The 17892-nt window shown below is 55.9% G+C and overlaps 1 protein-coding gene across 1 annotated transcript in view; it reads left to right on the top strand.

Moving 5' to 3' along the window:
- Positions 1-13954, top strand: part of MYO15A (myosin XVA) — a 51118-nt gene extending 37164 nt beyond the window's left edge. The window contains exons 54-65 of the mRNA XM_030295226.1: positions 185-258; positions 507-589; positions 2041-2171; positions 3572-3666; positions 3927-4004; positions 4296-4392; positions 5407-5567; positions 6617-6750; positions 8730-8863; positions 9182-9315; positions 10467-10607; positions 13709-13954. Of these exons, the coding sequence (XP_030151086.1) occupies positions 185-258; positions 507-589; positions 2041-2171; positions 3572-3666; positions 3927-4004; positions 4296-4392; positions 5407-5567; positions 6617-6750; positions 8730-8863; positions 9182-9315; positions 10467-10607; positions 13709-13810 (1364 nt within the window). The 3' untranslated portion in view covers positions 13811-13954. The remainder of the gene's footprint in view (positions 1-184; positions 259-506; positions 590-2040; positions 2172-3571; positions 3667-3926; positions 4005-4295; positions 4393-5406; positions 5568-6616; positions 6751-8729; positions 8864-9181; positions 9316-10466; positions 10608-13708) is intronic.
- Positions 13955-17892: the final 3938 nt, after the last annotated feature.

The raw sequence follows: 17892 nt of genomic DNA, 5'->3' as shown, positions 1-17892 counted from the left end.
ACTTCTCTGGCCCTCAGAGTCCTCCCCTCTCCTCAACTCAGACCTGGGGACCCTTTAAGGGAAGAGGAGCCTCCCAGCTGCCTTTGGCTGTGGCCTCCCAGGGACAGACCCAACCTTGGGATGCCCTGGGGTGAGTGGGCAGCTGGGTGTCTGGTGGCCTGAGTGGGACAGGTCTTTCCTACAGCTGTGATGAGGTTCATGGGCGATGCCCCGCTGAAGGGCCAGAGCGAACTGGACGTGCTTTACACCCTCCTGAAGGTCAGTCCAGCCGATTTTGTCAGATGCTTCCTTTCCTGCTGTGTGGCTCCGTTTCCCCATCTGTCAACCAAAGTTGCAGGACACGGGGATGGCAAGCCCAGAGAGGAGTACATCCTGCAGGTGGGGTGGGGGCTGGGGAAGGGACCCCAGGCTTCTCTCCAGGTGCTCACCCTGTTCTCGTGTGCCTGGTGTGTGTGGTGTGGGCCCTGGCATGGCCTCGGCATGTGACCTGGCCTGCCCTCCTTCAGCTGTGTGGGGACCATGAAGTCATGCGGGACGAGTGTTACTGCCAGGTTGTGAAGCAGATCACAGACAACACCAGCACCAAGCAGTGAGTGAGCTGGGCCTTTACCTCTGCCCTCTTGTCCCCACTCTGTGTCCTTGCTCTAGGAGGGGGCCAGTTCAGCCTCTCACCTCCCCAGGCCTTCCCTCCTGATTCTCCCCCCTCATTCTCTCCTTCACTCAGTAGACAGAGTACGTGTACTTGGAATTGCCGGGTCTGGGACAAGCCGTTGTCCTCTGAGCTTCAGTTTCCTCCTTTATAAAATGGCAGCAGTAATGTGTATGTCCAGGTTCCTGGTTGCACGCGACAGAAGCCCAGTTCAAGCTGGTTTAAGCAAAAGAGTTCAGGTGACTAAAAAGTCCAAACGTGGATTCAGGCATAGCTGGATCCAAGTGTCATTAGGAAGCATCTTTCTCTATATTCTGGATCTGCTTGTCTCTGTGTTGATAGTGTTCTTAAGTAGTATCTCCAATATGCTGGTAAGATACCAGCTCTGGAGACACATTTTCCAGCTCAGTAATCCTAGGGAAAGCAAGATTGACCCAATATTTGTAGCAAAAATGACCCAATCCAATCTTATTGGCTTACTTGGTCCCGTGGCCATCCCTGAGTCAACCACAATGGCTGGAGGATACAGAGATTTGATTGGCTGGTACTGGGCCAAATATTTGTCCCTAAACCAATCACCATATCCAAAGGAAGACCGAACCCTAAATTGGCCAGACCTGGACCAGATAACCATCCCTAAACCAAACATCATCGAGGCCAGCGGACTGCAGGGTTCTAGTTGGTCAGACCTGGCTCCCATGCCCATCCCCCAACCACAGTGACCTAGGGAGGCGTGAGTGTTTTCTTAAAGGAGCCCAAATGCCGTCCCCAGACACCAGCAGGTCCCCACAGATGAAAGCCTCACATCCAGGGCAGTGTGAAGGTGAATTTCCGTGTCTTGAGGGATGAGCACCGAGCAAGTGCCCAGTGTGTGATGTTCTTGTTACCGCCAGATCCATCCTCCTTTCCCTGTCTACTCTACCTCCCCCACTTGCTCTCTATCCCCCCAGGAATCCTGGAAGCACTCAGCACATCCCCCCCGTCCCTTCACATGCCCAGGCCTCCCCTACCACTACTCCGCACAGTCCCAGCAGGCACCCCCTTGCCCTCCTTCAAGGACCTTCACCCAGGAGCCTCCACAGAGGGATTCTACCGGGGAATCCTCGTGGGGTGTGTGTGTGTGCACGCACGTGCGTACATGTCCGGCATGTCACGTCAAGGGCCTCATCTCCTACTCTCCCTATCTCCCACCCTGGCTTCCCGAGCAGATCGTACCTCCTGCATGGCTTTGAGGCCCACCCGCCCTCCTCTCACTGGCCAAGGAGGAGCATCGTCACAAGACAGGAGCTGCCCGAGAGCCAAAGAACTCCAGCCCCGTCCTGGAGACTCCTGGCATGGCCCTCCAGGGCTGTGGCCACCCGCAGTGTGTCCCTGTGTGTGTGTTCCTGCAGGGACAGCTGCCAGCGAGGCTGGAGGCTGCTGTATATCGTGGCTGCCTACCACAGCTGCTCCGAGGTCCTCCAGCCACACCTTGTTCGCTTCCTCCAAGATGTGAGCCGGACTCCAGGCCTGCCCTTCCAGGGTGAGGGGCCTGTCTTCATGGGGATTGGCTGGGAAGCCAGCTGCGGGCAGAAACGTAGAGGGCTTGGTCCCTCACATGCACGTGTTTGCTAGTATTAATTCTGTCCCCAAACATTCGCAGGGGTCCCACAGGGGCTGATGTGATGGGTTATCCGATCTAACGCAGAGAGTGGCATGTCAGGGAAGACTTCCTGGAGGAGGTGTGGCCCTGGGTAGTGAGCACATGGAAGGGATTTCTAGGTGGACTGAGTGGCAGGAGCAAAGGCCTAGAGGTGGGAATGTGTGGCATGTGGGAGAAGGAAGGAGGTGGCAGGGCCTGGAGTATGGGCTGAGGCCCTGCTTCTCTGGCCATTGCAAATCAACAAGGGTCTTGGGTGGGTCTGGGCAGGGGTGAGGCCCAGCCGGTGGCAGGGTCTCAGCCTCTCTACTCTAAAAGTATGCAGGGAAGGGGCCAGTCCTCGGCCTTACCCCCACCCTTGTTTCTGAAGCAACCCCTGGATTTCCCCTTAAAAACGTTTAGGGCTCTGTGGTCCTCATGGCAGTCATGAAGAAGATAGGAAACCTCAATTTGTCTGCCTCTGAATCCTCCTCTCTTTTTTTTTTTTTCAGTTTATTTATTTTGAGAGCGTGCACACAAGCAAGGGAGGGGCACAGAGAGAGAGAGAAAGAGAGAGAGAAAGAATCCTAAGCAGTCTCCGTGCTGTCAGCACAGAGCCCTATGTGTAGCTCGATCCCATGAATCCCATGAGATCACGACCTGAGCCAAAACCAAGAGTCGGACACTTACCTGAAAGAGCCACCCAGGCACTCCATGAATCATCCTCTTTGATTTGGTTAACATTCCCAGAGTCTAAGATGAATAGACCCAGCTCCATGAGGCAGGGCTCCCAGACCCATGAAGACAGCAGAATGTGCCCTAGAACTCTTGCCTCGACCTCCCCAGAGCAGGGTGAGGGCACATTTAATACAGAGAAACAGAGAAACTTGGTGGAATCTTCTGCCCTGGACTCTGAGTGAGGGAGGGCGGTTGGCAAGGGGGTCTCAGCTGGCTGGGGCACAACCACATTACCATAGCCACGCAGCCTGTTGGGGACATACCCCGCCAGTCAACAGCTGCAGGTGACGGCTATTTCCAAGGCTCCTAGTCAGCCAAGGGGACTGTGGGCTAGCCGAAAGGCTTTAACCACGTGAGCTGTGGGTTCGAATGCAGCTTTTACACTCCAGCTCTCAACCTCGGGCAAATCACCGTCCCTCCCTGAGCTGCTTCCTCAGCTACCAAACAGGAGAATAAATGCCCCATAGGCTGTGGAGAGAAGCCAGTGGGCTCATGGCTGGTGGCCAGAAGAGCCTCTCTGCCCCGCTGCCTACCCCGGGCAAGGCCTTGACTCCCTGTTTCTGTAGGGATTGCCAAGGCCTGTGAGCAGAACGTGCAGAAAACCTTGCGCTTCGGTGGCCGCGTGGAGCTCCCCAGCAGCATGGAGCTTCGGGCCATGCTGGTGAGCATGGAGTGGGGGGTGGGGGGTGGGGGGTGGGGGCACGTCAGGATGAGTGTGAGACATGAGCCCTGTCCAGAGACCCCGTGTGCACTCACTGCTCAGAGATGTGCCGTCAGGCCCTATCAGGTCCAGGTGCACAAGTGTTCCTGCACAAGCCTGTCCAGAGCCCCTTGGCTCAGGGACTAACATGGCAGGGGACAATTGCTGGCCCAGGTCCCAAGTCCTAGCCTCTCTCATCTCCTCCCTTCTCTTTGTCCCAGGCGGGCCGCAGTTCCAAGAGGCAGCTCTTTCTTCTCCCCGGAGGCCTTGAACGCCACCTCAAAATTAAAACATGCACCGTAAGTGAGGGAACGTTTCTGGCAGGCAGGTGCCGGAGGGGTCGGGGCACCTCAGCCTCTGGGGTGGACCTGGCTCAGAGTCGTACTGCAGAGGCAGAATTTGAACCCTGAGTCTCTCAGACTCCAAAAACGGTGCTCCTTCCCTGCATGAGGCTGATTGGCGGTCCTCAGAGGATCCTCTGTGTCCCTGCAGAGGGCCTGAGGAACTCTGTGCTTGGGCTCCCGGGGCCTGGGTGGACTAGGAGGACAGAGATCAGCTTGGCTGGCACAGCCTCACCTTCCTCCCTGCAGGTGGCCCTGGACGTGGTGGAAGAAATCTGTGCTGAGATGGCTCTGACTCGCCCCGAGGCCTTCAGCGAGTACGTCATCTTCGTTGTCACCAACCGAGGTGAGCGGTCAGGAGGACTGAGCACACTGGGCCCGGCCTTGTAAGGCCCAGGTCAGATGCCACTTCCTCCAGGAAGCCCTTGCTGCCTTGTGTAAGAAATTTCCTGTGCGCCAAGCACCCCCCAGCTCTGTACGTTTGTCTTGCCTACCAGACCCGAAGTTCATGGAGGACTGTGCCCTCCCTGACTCCTGCCTCTGCCCTTTCGGGCCTGTTCAGCCGGGAGCATGTGTGCCCTGCCCTCAGGGACCTTATATCCTATTTTTTTTTTTTCCTTTTTTTTTAAATTTGAAAGAGAGAGAGTGTGAGCAGGGGAGAGGCAGAGAGAAAGGGAGACACAGAATCTGAAGCAGGGTCCAGGCTCCGAGCCGTCAGCACAGAGCCCCACACGGAGCTTGAACTCACGAACTGTGAGATTGTGACCTGAGCCGAAGTCGGACGCTCAACCGACTGAGCCACCCAGCTGCCCCACACACAGTCGCGATTTAAACCCCAGCAGATTGGCCTCAAGAGTCTGGGCTTTATCGTCATGACACGTCCCTTCTTCAGTACGATGTTACTGAAGATACGGGATGGGGAGCAGAAATGTCAACGCAAGAAGGAAAAACTGAAACGTCCCTCACAGACCCAGATCCCCTCACTGGCAGGCCCCAGTCCTCCCCACCCTCCGCCCGTTCCAGGAACCCGGCGAGAGGTCTCTCCTGAAGGAGTTCTGGAGAAAGGCACCCATTGGTCTCATGACCTGAGGTCTGTTGTGCTTCTCCTTGTCCCCAGTGTCCTCTGGGAGGGGGCCGGGCTTCCTTTCAGCAGAACCCAGGGCACTTTCCAAGACCTAGGTGGGCTGCAGCTTTGACTGGAGTTTTTCCCGTCCCTGGTCATCGACGTTCCACAAACACTGGGCACCCTGTTCCACAAAAACATGCTCTGCTTTAGGGAGGACTCCGTGTCCTGGAGTGGGGCCGCGGCCTCGCCGGGGGTCTGCACATAGGCTGTCCACCCGCCCCCGGCTCTCCACAGGCCAGCACGTGTGCCCGCTCAGCCGCTGTGCCTACATCCTGGACGTGGCCTCGGAGATGGAACAGGTGGACGGTGGCTACATGCTCTGGTTCCGGCGTGTGCTCTGGGATCAGCCACTCAAGTTCGAGAATGAGCTATATGTGACCATGCACTACAACCAGGTCAGCACGTGTGGTCCACTCTGCTGCTCTGGAACCTTCCAGGCGCCCCCGTGTGAAGTCAGGCTGCACAGCCTTGGCATCTGGTGCCTTCATTTTTCCAGCCCCATTTCTAGCCCTGATGCCCAGGCTCCCTTGCATGGACTCTTGGGTGCGGTCTGACCATGTCGCCCTCACCACCTAATTTGTGGGCCTTTCCACCCACCATCGCTCCATCTGCCCTGTGATTCCTGCACTTGTGCTCACCTAAGTCCTCGCTGCCAGGGCCGCCCCAAACAGCACCTCTTCCACGAGGCGGCTCTGACTTCCCCTTTCCTCCTGACTTCCTCCTCTGAATGCACGATCTGTCCCTTGTCTAAACGCCTGACCAGCTCTTGCTGGCATTGTTATTTTTGTCTTCGTGTTACTCCCTTTTGAGATTCAGGTAAGTCAGGACCATGGAGTTTCCAAAACCTGGGTTCTCCCCTCCTGTGCTCACATTGGTGGGAGGGATCGGACAGAGGGCTCACGTTTTTGTCGAGCTGGTGCCAAAGCTTCCGCTATTCCAGGTACAGAATACTGCCACTTAGCCTTCACGGCCTCATGCTGTGGCTGTTGACGACCAGCCCTGTGCAGCCGGGCACGGGGTTAGTGAAGCTGCGGCCTACGGGCCAGCAGCATCCCTTGGGAACTTGGGAGGATGCAGATCCTCTAGTCCTGCTCCAGATCTAGTGTATCGGGGTCTCACGGTGCTCCCCGGCATGCACAACTGGTGCGTGCCCAGTTTTCAGAAACCCCGGACCCCTGGCCATTCCTGAATGCTGCCTGCATTCAAGAGTGTCCACGACACTCTTTCCCGGCCACTGTGGGGACTCCCACAGGGACTTCGATGCCATGGCCCCCACAGCTCACCCTCACGTGCCTATTCCCCAAAGCCCAGGGAGGGGGCAGGCTGCCCCAGCCCCGAAGCCAGTGGGACTGAAACTATTAAACTTGCACGTGTCCCCACCTTCCCCTCACGAAGGCAGGAGCGCATACCTGCCTGCAGGCCCTTGTGGAATTCTCCCCCGCAGGTCCTGCCCGACTACCTGAAGGGCCTCTTCAGCAGCGTGCCGGCCAGCCGGCCCAGCGACCAACAGTTGCAGCAAGTGTCCAAGCTGGCTTTGCTGCAGCACCGGGCCAAGGACCACTCGTACCTGCCCAGCGTGTGAGCACCTGCCCACCTGTCAGCCTCCTCCCCCCGCAGCCCCCCACCATCCCTCAGGCCCTGGGCCCCGCTCTTGCACCAGTGTCTGGGAAGCTGGCTGGGAAGGAGCGGCTGGCCTGGGTCTGGAGCTGAAATCTTTAGCCTCGCAGCGTGAGCTGGGACTCGGCCTCCTTCCACAATAGGTTGCTTCTGGCTGGTATTCATAGCTCAGAGAAAACGGGATGATCAAAAAGCTTTTGAGATACACGCACCCTGTGGCCACAGAAGCGTTCACCTCAGTGTCACCTGCAACAGCAACCCCAACCCCTGACAACAGGAGGTTCCTTAAATAAATTCTGGGGCGTCAGGCAGCCTTTAAGCCGACGTCCCCAAAGAGGTGATGAATCAGTCATCCTAAGACTTTTGGTCTCAGAATATTTTTACTCCCTTAAAAATAGGACCCCAAAGAGCTTTCATGTACGTGGGTTGCGGTGTCAATATACTTACCCACGTCAAAGTTGAAATTGATTTATTTAAATATCGATTTCGTATTTGAAAAACAAGTCTAATGTATTATGCTCGAACATAAATAATTGTATGTTGTAATAACGTGAGAAGTAAGGATAACTCAAGTAGTGTAAATTCATATTACGCATTAATGCAAACAACTTATAAAAAGCTGTATTTTCCAAAAAGAATTTAGTGAGAAGAGTGGCACGGTTTTACATTTTGCAGATCGCTTTACCAGCTGGCTTAACGGAAGGCCGTTGGATTCTCAGATGTGCTTTTGCACTCAGTCTGCAGGGATCTCACATGTCATGTGGCCTCTGGCAAATTCCCCTGCACATTTGTGAGAGAACGGGAGAGGAAAAGGCCAAATAATGTCTTAGCATTATTAGGCAGGTGGCTTTGACCTCCCAGACCCTCAGCCACACCTCGAGAACCCCTGGGATGAATAATAGTAAAGGTGACGTAGGTACGGCGTATGTCCAGGAGCTTGTAATACAGTAAGTGCTCAATATGTAAAGCTCCTTTTTTATTATAATTTTAAGCAAAAGGCCAAGGAAGCACATAAAGCTATAACCCCAGTCCTGGAAAACAAAAATCTCACTGAGTTTTCCTTTTTGGAAGGCACTCTGCCTGCGTTACCTCAGGTAATCTTCCCAACTACACCGTATTTTCCCCCTTTACAGATGGGAAGACTGAGGCTCACAGAGGTTATCGGGCTCACTGAAGCTTACCCAGTAAATCGTGGGGAACTGGAATCCAAACCTAGGGAGGCCAGGTCCAGATGCCAGGCCTTTACCCGAGCAGTATAAAGAAGGAAAGCTGTTGCCCCAGGGGTCTCTTGGGGGAAGGAGGCTCCCCAGACTTTCTCCCAACCTTTCCCCAGTCTGTAGCCCAGGGCAGCTGGGATGGGCTGGCATTGCTGTTGGTGTTTCTCAGATGCCCCAAGAGGCAAAAGGGGGCTTCCCCGAGAGAGCCAGCATGTGTCCGAGAGAAGGGACTGGAGTAGGGGGTCTGATGGCCCTAGGGGTCCAGCCTGGGACCCAGTGCTTCTCTGCCCCATCTCTGACCAGCTGCTGGTGGTTGCTCTGCCTACCCTGTTATTTCCCCCACCCTTGTGCGTCTCACCCCTGTGGCCTGGGCTTCTCTTCGGGAATCGGGGCTACAAAGGACGGACGCACCTTGGGTCCAAGCTTCGGCCCCCCAGTTCACCGAGTCACTGTGTGACCGAGGACTCGTCGGGGACCTTCTCAGAACCTCAGTTCCCTCTTCTCCAAACAGGGAGCCTAGTGGTACCAGCCAGGGTTATGGAGCACCTGCTGTGTCCCAAGATGCTGAGCGAGCACTAGACAGCCAGCATTTAGCCTTCCAGGGAGGGTGCAAAGATCACATCCGTTTGGCCTAACCCTGCCCCGCGGTGAGGATGGGCTGAGGCCCTGCACGGAGCACGCGTGGTGGTGGCCACTCAGGATCGCTTTTCCCTCCACGTGCAGGCGAGAGGTCCAGGACTACATCCCGGCCCAGCTCTACCGCACCATGGCTGGCTCGGCCTGGCTCAACCTGGTCGGTCAGCACCGGCAGCAGACGCAGGCGCTCAGCCCCCACCAGGCCCGTGCCCAGTTTCTGGGTAAGAGTCTGGGGCCGGGGGAGATCATCACGGGGTGCTCTACTGATGAGGGGGCCCGGAGGGTGGGGACGGAGGCACCTTTTTCTTCGCACCAAGGCATTTTCGGTGCCAGCCAAGCTGAGTGCCTGCCTGGACAGAACATTTTTCTAAAATTGCCATCAAGGCAGCACCTAGGCTCTGGGTGGCCCTGGGCGGCTGGAGAGGTGGGGGGAGCCCCGGGGCGAGGACCCATACGCTGGACACAGCCGGGGGGAAACTCAGGCTGCAGGCTGGCCCTGGCCGCTGCCCTGACCGACCGCCCCCCTCTCCCCACACCAGGCCTCCTCAGCGCCTTACCCATGTTCGGCTCCTCCTTCTTCTTCGTCCAGAGCTGCAGCAACGTGGCCGTGCCGGCCCCCTGCATCCTTGCCGTCAACCAGAACGGCCTCAACTTCCTCAGCACCGAGACCCATGTGAGTGGCCTGAGCCTGGCCCTGCCCCTCGTCCCCCTCTCCTCTGAGCCGCACTGCCTTCCAGGGGGTGGGCGAGCTGTGTGGCTGCGTGACCTCAGGCAACATCTCTTCCCCACCATGAACCTCACTTGTCCATCTGGAACATGGGGATAGTGGTGCCCGCCCCACGGGGGCTGTGGTGAAGGTGAAAGGTCAACCGTGAAAAGCGCTCCAACGGCACACAATCTGCTCAGGCTGCTGTGACCAAGGTCCGCAGACGGGGGGCTCCAGCAGCAGACATTCATTTCTCACTGGTCTGGAGGCCGGAAGTGGGGGACCAAGGTGCTGACAGGGATGGTTTCCTCTGAGGCCTCTTTCCTTCTCCCCGTGTCCTCACGTGGCCCTTTCTCTATGTGCATACCCTTGGTGTCTTCCTCTTCTGGTAAGGACACCGGTCAGGTTTGAATTGAGCCCACCCTGACCGCCCCCATTTCAACTTCATTTCCTCTTGAAAGGCCTTGCCTCCAAACACAGTCACATTCTGAGGGGCTGGGGGTTAGGACTTTATTTGGAGGTGATTCTAGGAGATGCTGGAGTGAGGAAATGAGACCAGGAAGGGACCCCTCCCACACCTTGGGAACGCACTGTCTGGAAGAATGTGTTAGCAGCAAGTGGCCCCTGTGGGGACTGGCGCTCAGTTGAGCTGGGGGCCTAGGAGATAGCATGGAACACGCCCTTGGAGGATGCTCTCTGTTCTGGGGGCGAGGGAGCTGGGGTATCTCCCTGCCGTGTCGCCCTCTGTCATTAATCAAGGCATTAACTCTCATCGCTCTGGCTTTCCCTGCGTGTGCTCCGAGTTTGCTCCTGGGGGCAGAAAGAAAGCTCCAGACAAAGAGAGGCAGGTGCTAAGAAGCAGCTTTGATGTGAGGGTCAGGGCACCACTGGCATTTACCCACCCTCGGATCCCAAGCATTCAGAAAAGTGCCTGGCACGCTGTTAGTGTTTGTTGAAGTCCAGAGAGGTAAAGCGTCTTGCCCCAGGTCACCCAGCAAGTTGCCGGGGAACTGCTACTCCAGACGAGACTTGCCTCCTGCTGATGTGATCTCAGGGGAGAGGCAAGCAGGGGTGAGACTGTCCCACCCACAAGCCTGTCTCCTCCCCTCCCCCTCCAGGAGCTGATGGTGAAATTCCCCCTAAAGGAGATCCAGTCCACTCGGACCCAGCGACCCACGGCCAGCTCCAGCTACCCGTATGTGGAGATCGCCCTGGGGGATGTGACAGCCCAGCGCACCATGCAGCTACAGCTGGAGCAGGTGACCCAGCCCCGGCACCCAGGCCTTGTCACCCGGCCCCTCCCTTCATTCCACTCACCAGGCTCTCCGCTGGGCCTGGCTCTATAGTAGGTCAGGTCCTGGCCATGCCCCAGAGAGTGTCCAGCCCAGTGCTGGGGACAGATCTAACCCAACTGAGCATAGAACTACAGGTCATTAGGGTGGTCTCCCAGTGAAGCGTCTTGGCAGGGAAAGAAGGGCCTAGGTTATTTGCAGTATATTGAGGAGTTTGATGGGGAACAGGGGAGACACGGGCAGGGCAGGGGAGGTCTTGAAAGTCCTTAAATGCCAAGCTAAGAATCTGGGGCATTCTCCTGAGGGCACTAGAGAGCCAGCCATAGAGGGTTGTTGAGAGGCAGAGACACAGGAAGTTTGAGGAAGTTCACGTGGACTGAGGCTTGGAAGATGGATGGTGGGGTCTGGGTTTGAAGGGAGGGAGGGGGAGTCCCCGTGTGATAGACAAGGAAACTCAGGTCCACCTGCCCTGTACCTTCCCATATTTGCAGCAATTATGGCTGCTCCTTAAAAAGCATGACTGACAGGCTCCTTTCCAAGTCTCATACTCCTGGAGTGAGAGTTCGCACCCCATTGAGAGAGAAGACTGAAGCCGAGGGACAGGTGGGATCAGGGCTAGGGCCTATCCACAGCTGCCCTTGCCAGCCTCCCACACCCCCTCAAGACCTTGGGCCTAGGATCAGCCCCCACGCGAGGGCCTGCCTTGGAGGGGCTGACTTCTCAGGGCAAGAGGGAGGAACTCCCACCGCCCCAGCCCTGCCTCTGAGGGACACAACAGAGCCCTTTTGGCTCCCTGTGCCCCTTGGAGAGCCTGCAACTCAGGACCAAGCTCCCCAGTCTGCTTCCTGCCACGCCCTAATCCCACTCCTGCCAAGCTCACCACCCACCCTGGCCTTACGTTCTGGCCTAGCCTGCATCCCAGAACCCTCCTCTCTGAGCTCCCAGCACAGCGGACCTACCTTCTGCTCTTTCTTGGGCTCCTTTTTCTGCTGCCCCCTCTCCTGGATGACCTCTAAATGTTGCTGAGTCTGAGCCCTCCCTCCGGCACCCTTTCTGGCCCTGAGAAAACCACATCTGCCGTGACAGCCCTCATCTTTCTGTCTCCTGCTCTGACCCCTCGTCCTCTCCCCGCGGAGACCAACAGGCCTCTCCACCTTACCTTGGAACCTTCCCAGGCACTCAGGCCCTGCCCTAGAGGTCCTTTCCATCCCTGTCCCCTCCTCTCCTCACCTCTCTGGCCTCTGCTCTCACCGCCTCCCCTCTGCTCACAGCCATAGCCTCTTCCAGCTCCCTGTTGCCAAGCTTGCCCTCCCCTCTCTGCCCCAGACCCTTTCTACTCACTGTTCCCTCCACCCGAGTGCTCTTCCCTGGTTCGTTACAGGGCTCCCTCCCTCCTTCCCTTTATTTGAGTTTCAGCACAGACATCACTCTTTCCAGAAGCTTTCCTGAGCCTCCTCCCTGATACATCACTATCTCCACCTTGGTAGACCTCATTATGGCTTGCAGATCAGTTATTTGCTTACATATTATGTCTCCCCCACCAGAACGCCAGCCCCAAGAGGCCAGAGCTGTGTCTGTTTTGTCCGTGTTGTGTCCATAGCACAGCAATGAGCCTGTAGTAAATGCTTAGTAAGTGGATAGTTGGATGGATGGTTGGAGGAGGCCTTTTTGGCTTTTCTACTTCCTTGCAGACCCCACTGCTGCCACTTCTGCCTCTGCCTCTGCCTCTGGCATGTTCGAGGTTGGGGGGACACATTCACTCAACACACAACCATTGAACATCTCTACATAGCAGGCCCTGCACTGGCTGTAGGGATACCGAAGTGACTGAGACCCCCTCAGCCCTGACCCTCATGGAGCCCCACGTCAAAGAATCTCTTCGGTAAACCGTGGTCAGTGCTGAGAAAGGTGTAGCTGAGCTATCTGGCATGTAATCAGCGAGGGCTTCTAAGAGGAGGTGATGTCTGAGTATAGCAGCAGTGCAGCCGACAGTCCTAGGTCCCCGTGTGGCCCACCTCTGACAGGCTATCCCTTGAAGGGATCTCAAGGGATCTGAGGTCCACCCGCCCCACTTCTTCTTGAGCTTCAGTGTGCACCCCTGTCAAACGTGCAACAATCCCAGCAAGGCCTGGCATCGTAGCACGTGGGTGGCAGGGTTGGCTGGAGGACTGACTGGAGCAGAGGACGCCCATCATACGTACTCTGATCTCATTACGAGAGGTGGCCCCTCTGGGGTGGGGCAGACACCGCTGAAGTCAGCACGGAGCACTTGGGAGTGTGGCCTTGGGCCTCCTGTACCTGGGTTCAGGTCCCCATCAGCTACCAGATGTGAGGTCTGGGGCAAGTGGCTTCATGGCCGTGTCCTCAGTTTCCTCGCCGGTGGAATGGAGTCTAAAAGTGTCTGCCTCATAGGGACACGGTGCGGACTAGAAGGGGTAAGATACCAGAAGCTGTCAGGACAGTTACAGCTCAGTGAGTGGTGCCCTTCATGCTTACCTTCTCTCCGAGCAGCCCCTGTGCCCCCTGCCCCCGGAAGTCCCTGTGGGGATCCCACCACCACCTGGATCTGAAAACCACACTCGGGTGGATTTGCCCTAATTTTCTTCTGCCTCTTACTCCGTACCCCATCCAGGAGCCCTGAGGCTGGGCCACCGCTTATTCTAGGCTGTGGGTGCCCGTGTTGACCATGGCAACGCATAGTTAGAAACTTACCACTCATTGACTAGAGTAAGATTTTTTAATTTTTAAAGGCTTTACATGTAATAAAATCTCACGGAATCCTCACCACAATCTGTGAGGCAAGCAAGCCCTGGTAAACTGGGACCCTACTGGCCCCAGGTCACACAGATCACACTCGGCAAGGCCAGAAGCAAACCAGATGCACTTGACCTCCTGCTTACTTACCCCTTCCAGCCTATTAACCCAACAATTCTCCCTTCCGGCTCCTCACACTCCTCCCGGGACCCTGGGGGAGGTGGGGACAAAGGTGGGAGCCACTAGTCCTCACCCCGAGGCGAGAGCCGGGGAAGCGTCGGCGGGTGCGTGGACTCTCACGGTCTCTCCTGCAGGGCCTGGAGCTGTGTCGAGTGGTGGCTGTGCACGTGGAGAACCTGCTCAGTGCCCGGGAGAAGCGGCTTACGCTGCCCCCCAGCGAGATTACGCTACTCTGACCCGGCCCCCAGCCCTCCAGCTGCCCTCTGCCAGAAGGCTTGCTGTGTGGCCCCAGGGGAGTTACTGGGCCTCTCTGGGCCAGTGACCCCTGTAAGGGGCCAGACCTTTGGTGGAGGAAAGACCAAGAGGTGGTAGGAGGAATGACCTAAGTCCCCGGGAACCTGAAATGACAGATGCAGAGTTGGGATGGAATTGCAGTGTGCAAACTTGGGTCAGATAACAGGAGGAACTTCCAAAGGCGGGGCTGTGGGGCCCTCTGTCACATACCCACTGTGGGCCCCGCCCCTGACTCCCCCCTGTGGTAGAGAAGCCCCACACCAATGGCCCAGTCAAATTGGACTTCGTGTGTGGCTTACCCACGTTCTGATGTTCAAATCTGCGCCACGTCCACATCTCAGCCCCTCATGCGTCCTCCTTGAGTGCTCCCCATGCAGACGCTCAGCTGGGATTTGTGACCCTTGGTCATTTCTATGCAAAAAGGTGTGCCTGGCGGCCATTCCTCTCTCCAGCCAGTTGGCCAAGGAGCTGGAAAAGAAGCCTAAGGAAGGAGGCAGGAATTGGAGGCCCAGCTGTGCCCCTGGCTCACTGCCCATGAACAGAGCTTCCTGCAGAGACCTCTGTCCTTTCCTCTCCCTTCAGAGCCCTGTCCCCCAACTCCATACTCCTTAGGTAGCCCCAACCCAGTCCCCCATCATTGGGTGGGTCACACAAGTTTTGAGAGTGGTGTAGTGGAGGGAGAGAGAAGTTTTATGTCAGGGTTGGGGAGGAAGAAGTCTGGGAAAGGCTTCCCAAAGAATGGGACATTGGGGTTGGGTTTTGAAGGATGGGTAGGAGTTTGTTAAGAATAGATGGAGGGGAGGGGAATGAACATTCCAAACGGCAAAAACAGTGTTTGTTCTCTACTGTATCCCCCAGAGCCTAGGACAATGCCTATCACAGAGTAGGCACTTGAAAAATGCTTGTTACATGAATGAAAAAATAAATAAATGTTGATGGAAAGTGTTGGTGCTTTGGGGAACTTGTGAAGGAGGGAAGCACTAGTCTCGGGAGAAGAAGGCCTGGTAAGTATGTGAGGGGATAAGTAGCTGGAGCCACGGTGCCGGAGGAAGGATTTATTTATTCCATCAATACCTGTTTTTTTAATTAAAAAAAATTTTTTTTAACATTTATTCATTTTTGCGAGACAGAATGTGAGTAGGGGGGAGGGGCAGAGAGAGAGAGGGAGACACAGAATCTGAGGCAGGCTCCAGGCTCTGAGCTGTCAGCACAGAGCCCGACATGGGGCTTGAACCCATGGACCGTGAGATCTTGACCTGAGCTGAAGTCATACTCTTAACCAACTGAGCCACCCAGGCGCCCCTTAATTTTTTTTAATGTTTATTTTATTTTGGAGAGAGAGAGAGAGAGACAGAGCATGAGCAGGGGAGGGGCAGAAAGAGAGGGAAGAAGACACAGAATCTGCAACAGCCTCCAGGCTCCAAGCTGGCAGCACAGAGCCCGATGCGGGGCTCTAACCCACAAACCACAAGATCATGACCTGAGCCGAAGTCGGTCGTTTAACCGACTGAGCCACCCAGGTGCCTCTCTATCAGTACCTGTTAAGCACCTACTGTGTCCTAGCCAGCTGCCAAGCCCTGGGAGTTGCTCACAGTTAAAGAACCATACGCCATGACAAAATCTGGGAGTGGGAGCTAGCTAGCTGATGAGGGGAGGGAGCAGCATGTGCAGAAACCCTGGAGGGGACATCACCAGTGGAGGACTTGAGGCTGAAGAGGCCGGCAGGGGGTACTGAGTAAGGCTTGCAGACTACACTAAGGATGTACGATTTCATCCCAAGAGTCACGAGGAGCCTTCAAAGGTTTTTCAGTGGGAGACGGGGGAATCTGCTCAGATCATGCTTTGAAAAGATCATCCCGGCCACAGAGCAGAGTGAATGTAGGGGACAGGGAGACCAAAGTAGGGGGGAGCTGCTGTAGCATCAGCTGGGAAACTCTGTGGTGCAGACACTGCTGGTGATGACAAGTGCAGAGGAGTTGTTATCTCTGGGGGATCGATCCGGCTGTCCCGAGACAGGAAAGGTCAAGGAACAGCCCTTCACGCCCATACCGCAGGGCTGTCCCACCTTCACCCGGCAGGCTGACTTCCCCAGAAAGCAGCCTGGCCCCGACGTGAGGAGTCCAGTGCATATAGCTGATTGGGAACATGGGGCAAGTGGAAAAGAGGAGGCAGAAAGAGTGAGTTATCCATCGGGCTGCCCCTGCCACAGTCACTCTGCCCAGGTGAGAGGCGAGAGGCCTTGTGGGCTTCAGAATACAGGTGGGCCATGTGAGTGAGGCCCTTTGGAAGTGGCTCCTTGAGGTTGAGGGGTCCTGCTGGTACGCATGGGACAGAGAGGAGCCTCTCGGCCCAGCCCTGGCCAGACTGCAGGTTGGTGAGCTGGACAGGTGACTGAAGTCTGAGTTTTGGGGGTGGCCTGGTACATGGCACTGGATAACCAGAACACCAGAGCTTTTGGATTTCAGGACCTGGGCCTTAAGACATAAGGCTCGTGCTTTTTTTTTTTTTTTTTTTTAATGTTTATTTATTTTTGAGAGAGAGAGAGAGAGAGAGAGAGAGAGAGAACAGGGGAGGGGCAGAGAGGGAGAGAGACGATCTGAAACAGGCTCTGCGCTGACAGCAGAGAGCCCGATGCAGGGCACAAACTCACGAACCACAAGATCATGACCGGAGCCGAAGTTGGATGCTTAACCAACTGAGCCATCCAAGTGCCCCATGGCTCATGCTTTTAATAGCTGTTCTGGAGACTCATGATAGCATCAGCAATTCAGGCCCTTGTAAAAGGAGGTAACAATCCCCACGAGGCAGAGTGGAGAGAGTTGGGGGTGACAGAAGAGTCAGCCCCTGCTGTGTTCCCCAGGCATCCTAGGCCCCTCTGTCTGGGCCAGGACCCAGAAAGACAAGAATTCCAGGTAAGTGTGGGGAGATCCAGAGCGAAGGGACCAAGCCTCAGGGTTCCCAGACTAGTGTGTGGTGAGAACAATAAAGGAGAAGGTCTAGGTGGCATGGGAGTCTGAGACAGTCAACTGGTAAAGGCTTGAGGTCCCAGAGGGGTGTGACAGGATGTGCCTTATTTGGGCACCAAAAAGTAACCAGAAGGACTTCATTGCTACCCCTGTGTGCAACAATAGGCTAGACTTGGTCAGGTTCTGGTGTCCAGATACTCCCCTCCCTGCCTCGGGGTGCCTCCGCTGCCCAGAACCCACAAGCCTATTGAGAGAATCTTGGCTTGGTAGTTGAAGGTCCAGGCTGTAAAGCCAGAGAGGCCTGTGTTCAAAGTCCACGTTTGCTGATTAGCTGTGTGGCCTTTTGCAAGCTCCTTGCCCTCTGTGAGCCTCTACTCCCTTCTTTGGAAACTGGAAATGCTGACAGAGGTGTTAGAGCAAATACCTTCTAAGTGGTCATCGTTGGGTCCAGCACAGGATACAAATAGATGTCTGGGGTGGGGAGTAATTTTTTTCTTTAAAAAGCTCGTTCTTACCGAGTTTTTACTCTGCACCAGGCATTGTACATATACTGACCCATTTAACCCTCCAAGTACCCCCAGTTAGTTGGTACTATTTTTGCCATCTCATATATGGGAAAACTGAGGCCCACAGAAATGAAGCAGGTGACCACTCAGCCTAGCCAAGATTCAAACACAGGCAGGCTGGCTCCAGAGTCTGCTTTCTCTTGTGAGGCTCTGAGAGGTGAGGGCTCTGGCTCTAGAAGTCAGGAAGGAGCACATGGAAGTTTTGGATGAGGTGCCTGGGATGGGAGGGGTTGTTGAGACCTAGAGAAGAGATGAGCCTCATTTTTGCCTGGGTGAGGGGAGCTGGGCTCCAGAGAGGAGACGCTGGGAGTTTTTCTCCTTACTGAGATGGTCACCTCTCTGTCAAGCAGGTGTGCGAGAGTCCAATGCCCTGTTAGAGGGCAGTTTAGGGGTGGGTGCTGGGCTTTCTAAGAGCCCAAGCCTTCACAGGCTAATTGCTCATCATGCAGGAAAGGAGGCCCTGCGCGGGCGTTCACACAGTATGGCCCAGGC

The sequence above is a fragment of the Lynx canadensis genome, chromosome E1 (genome assembly GCF_007474595.2).
Source record: "Lynx canadensis isolate LIC74 chromosome E1, mLynCan4.pri.v2, whole genome shotgun sequence".
Classification (NCBI taxonomy): Eukaryota; Metazoa; Chordata; class Mammalia; order Carnivora; family Felidae; genus Lynx; species Lynx canadensis.
Note: the sequence above shows the minus strand (reverse complement) of the source record. Positions and strands in the feature narration are given on the sequence as shown.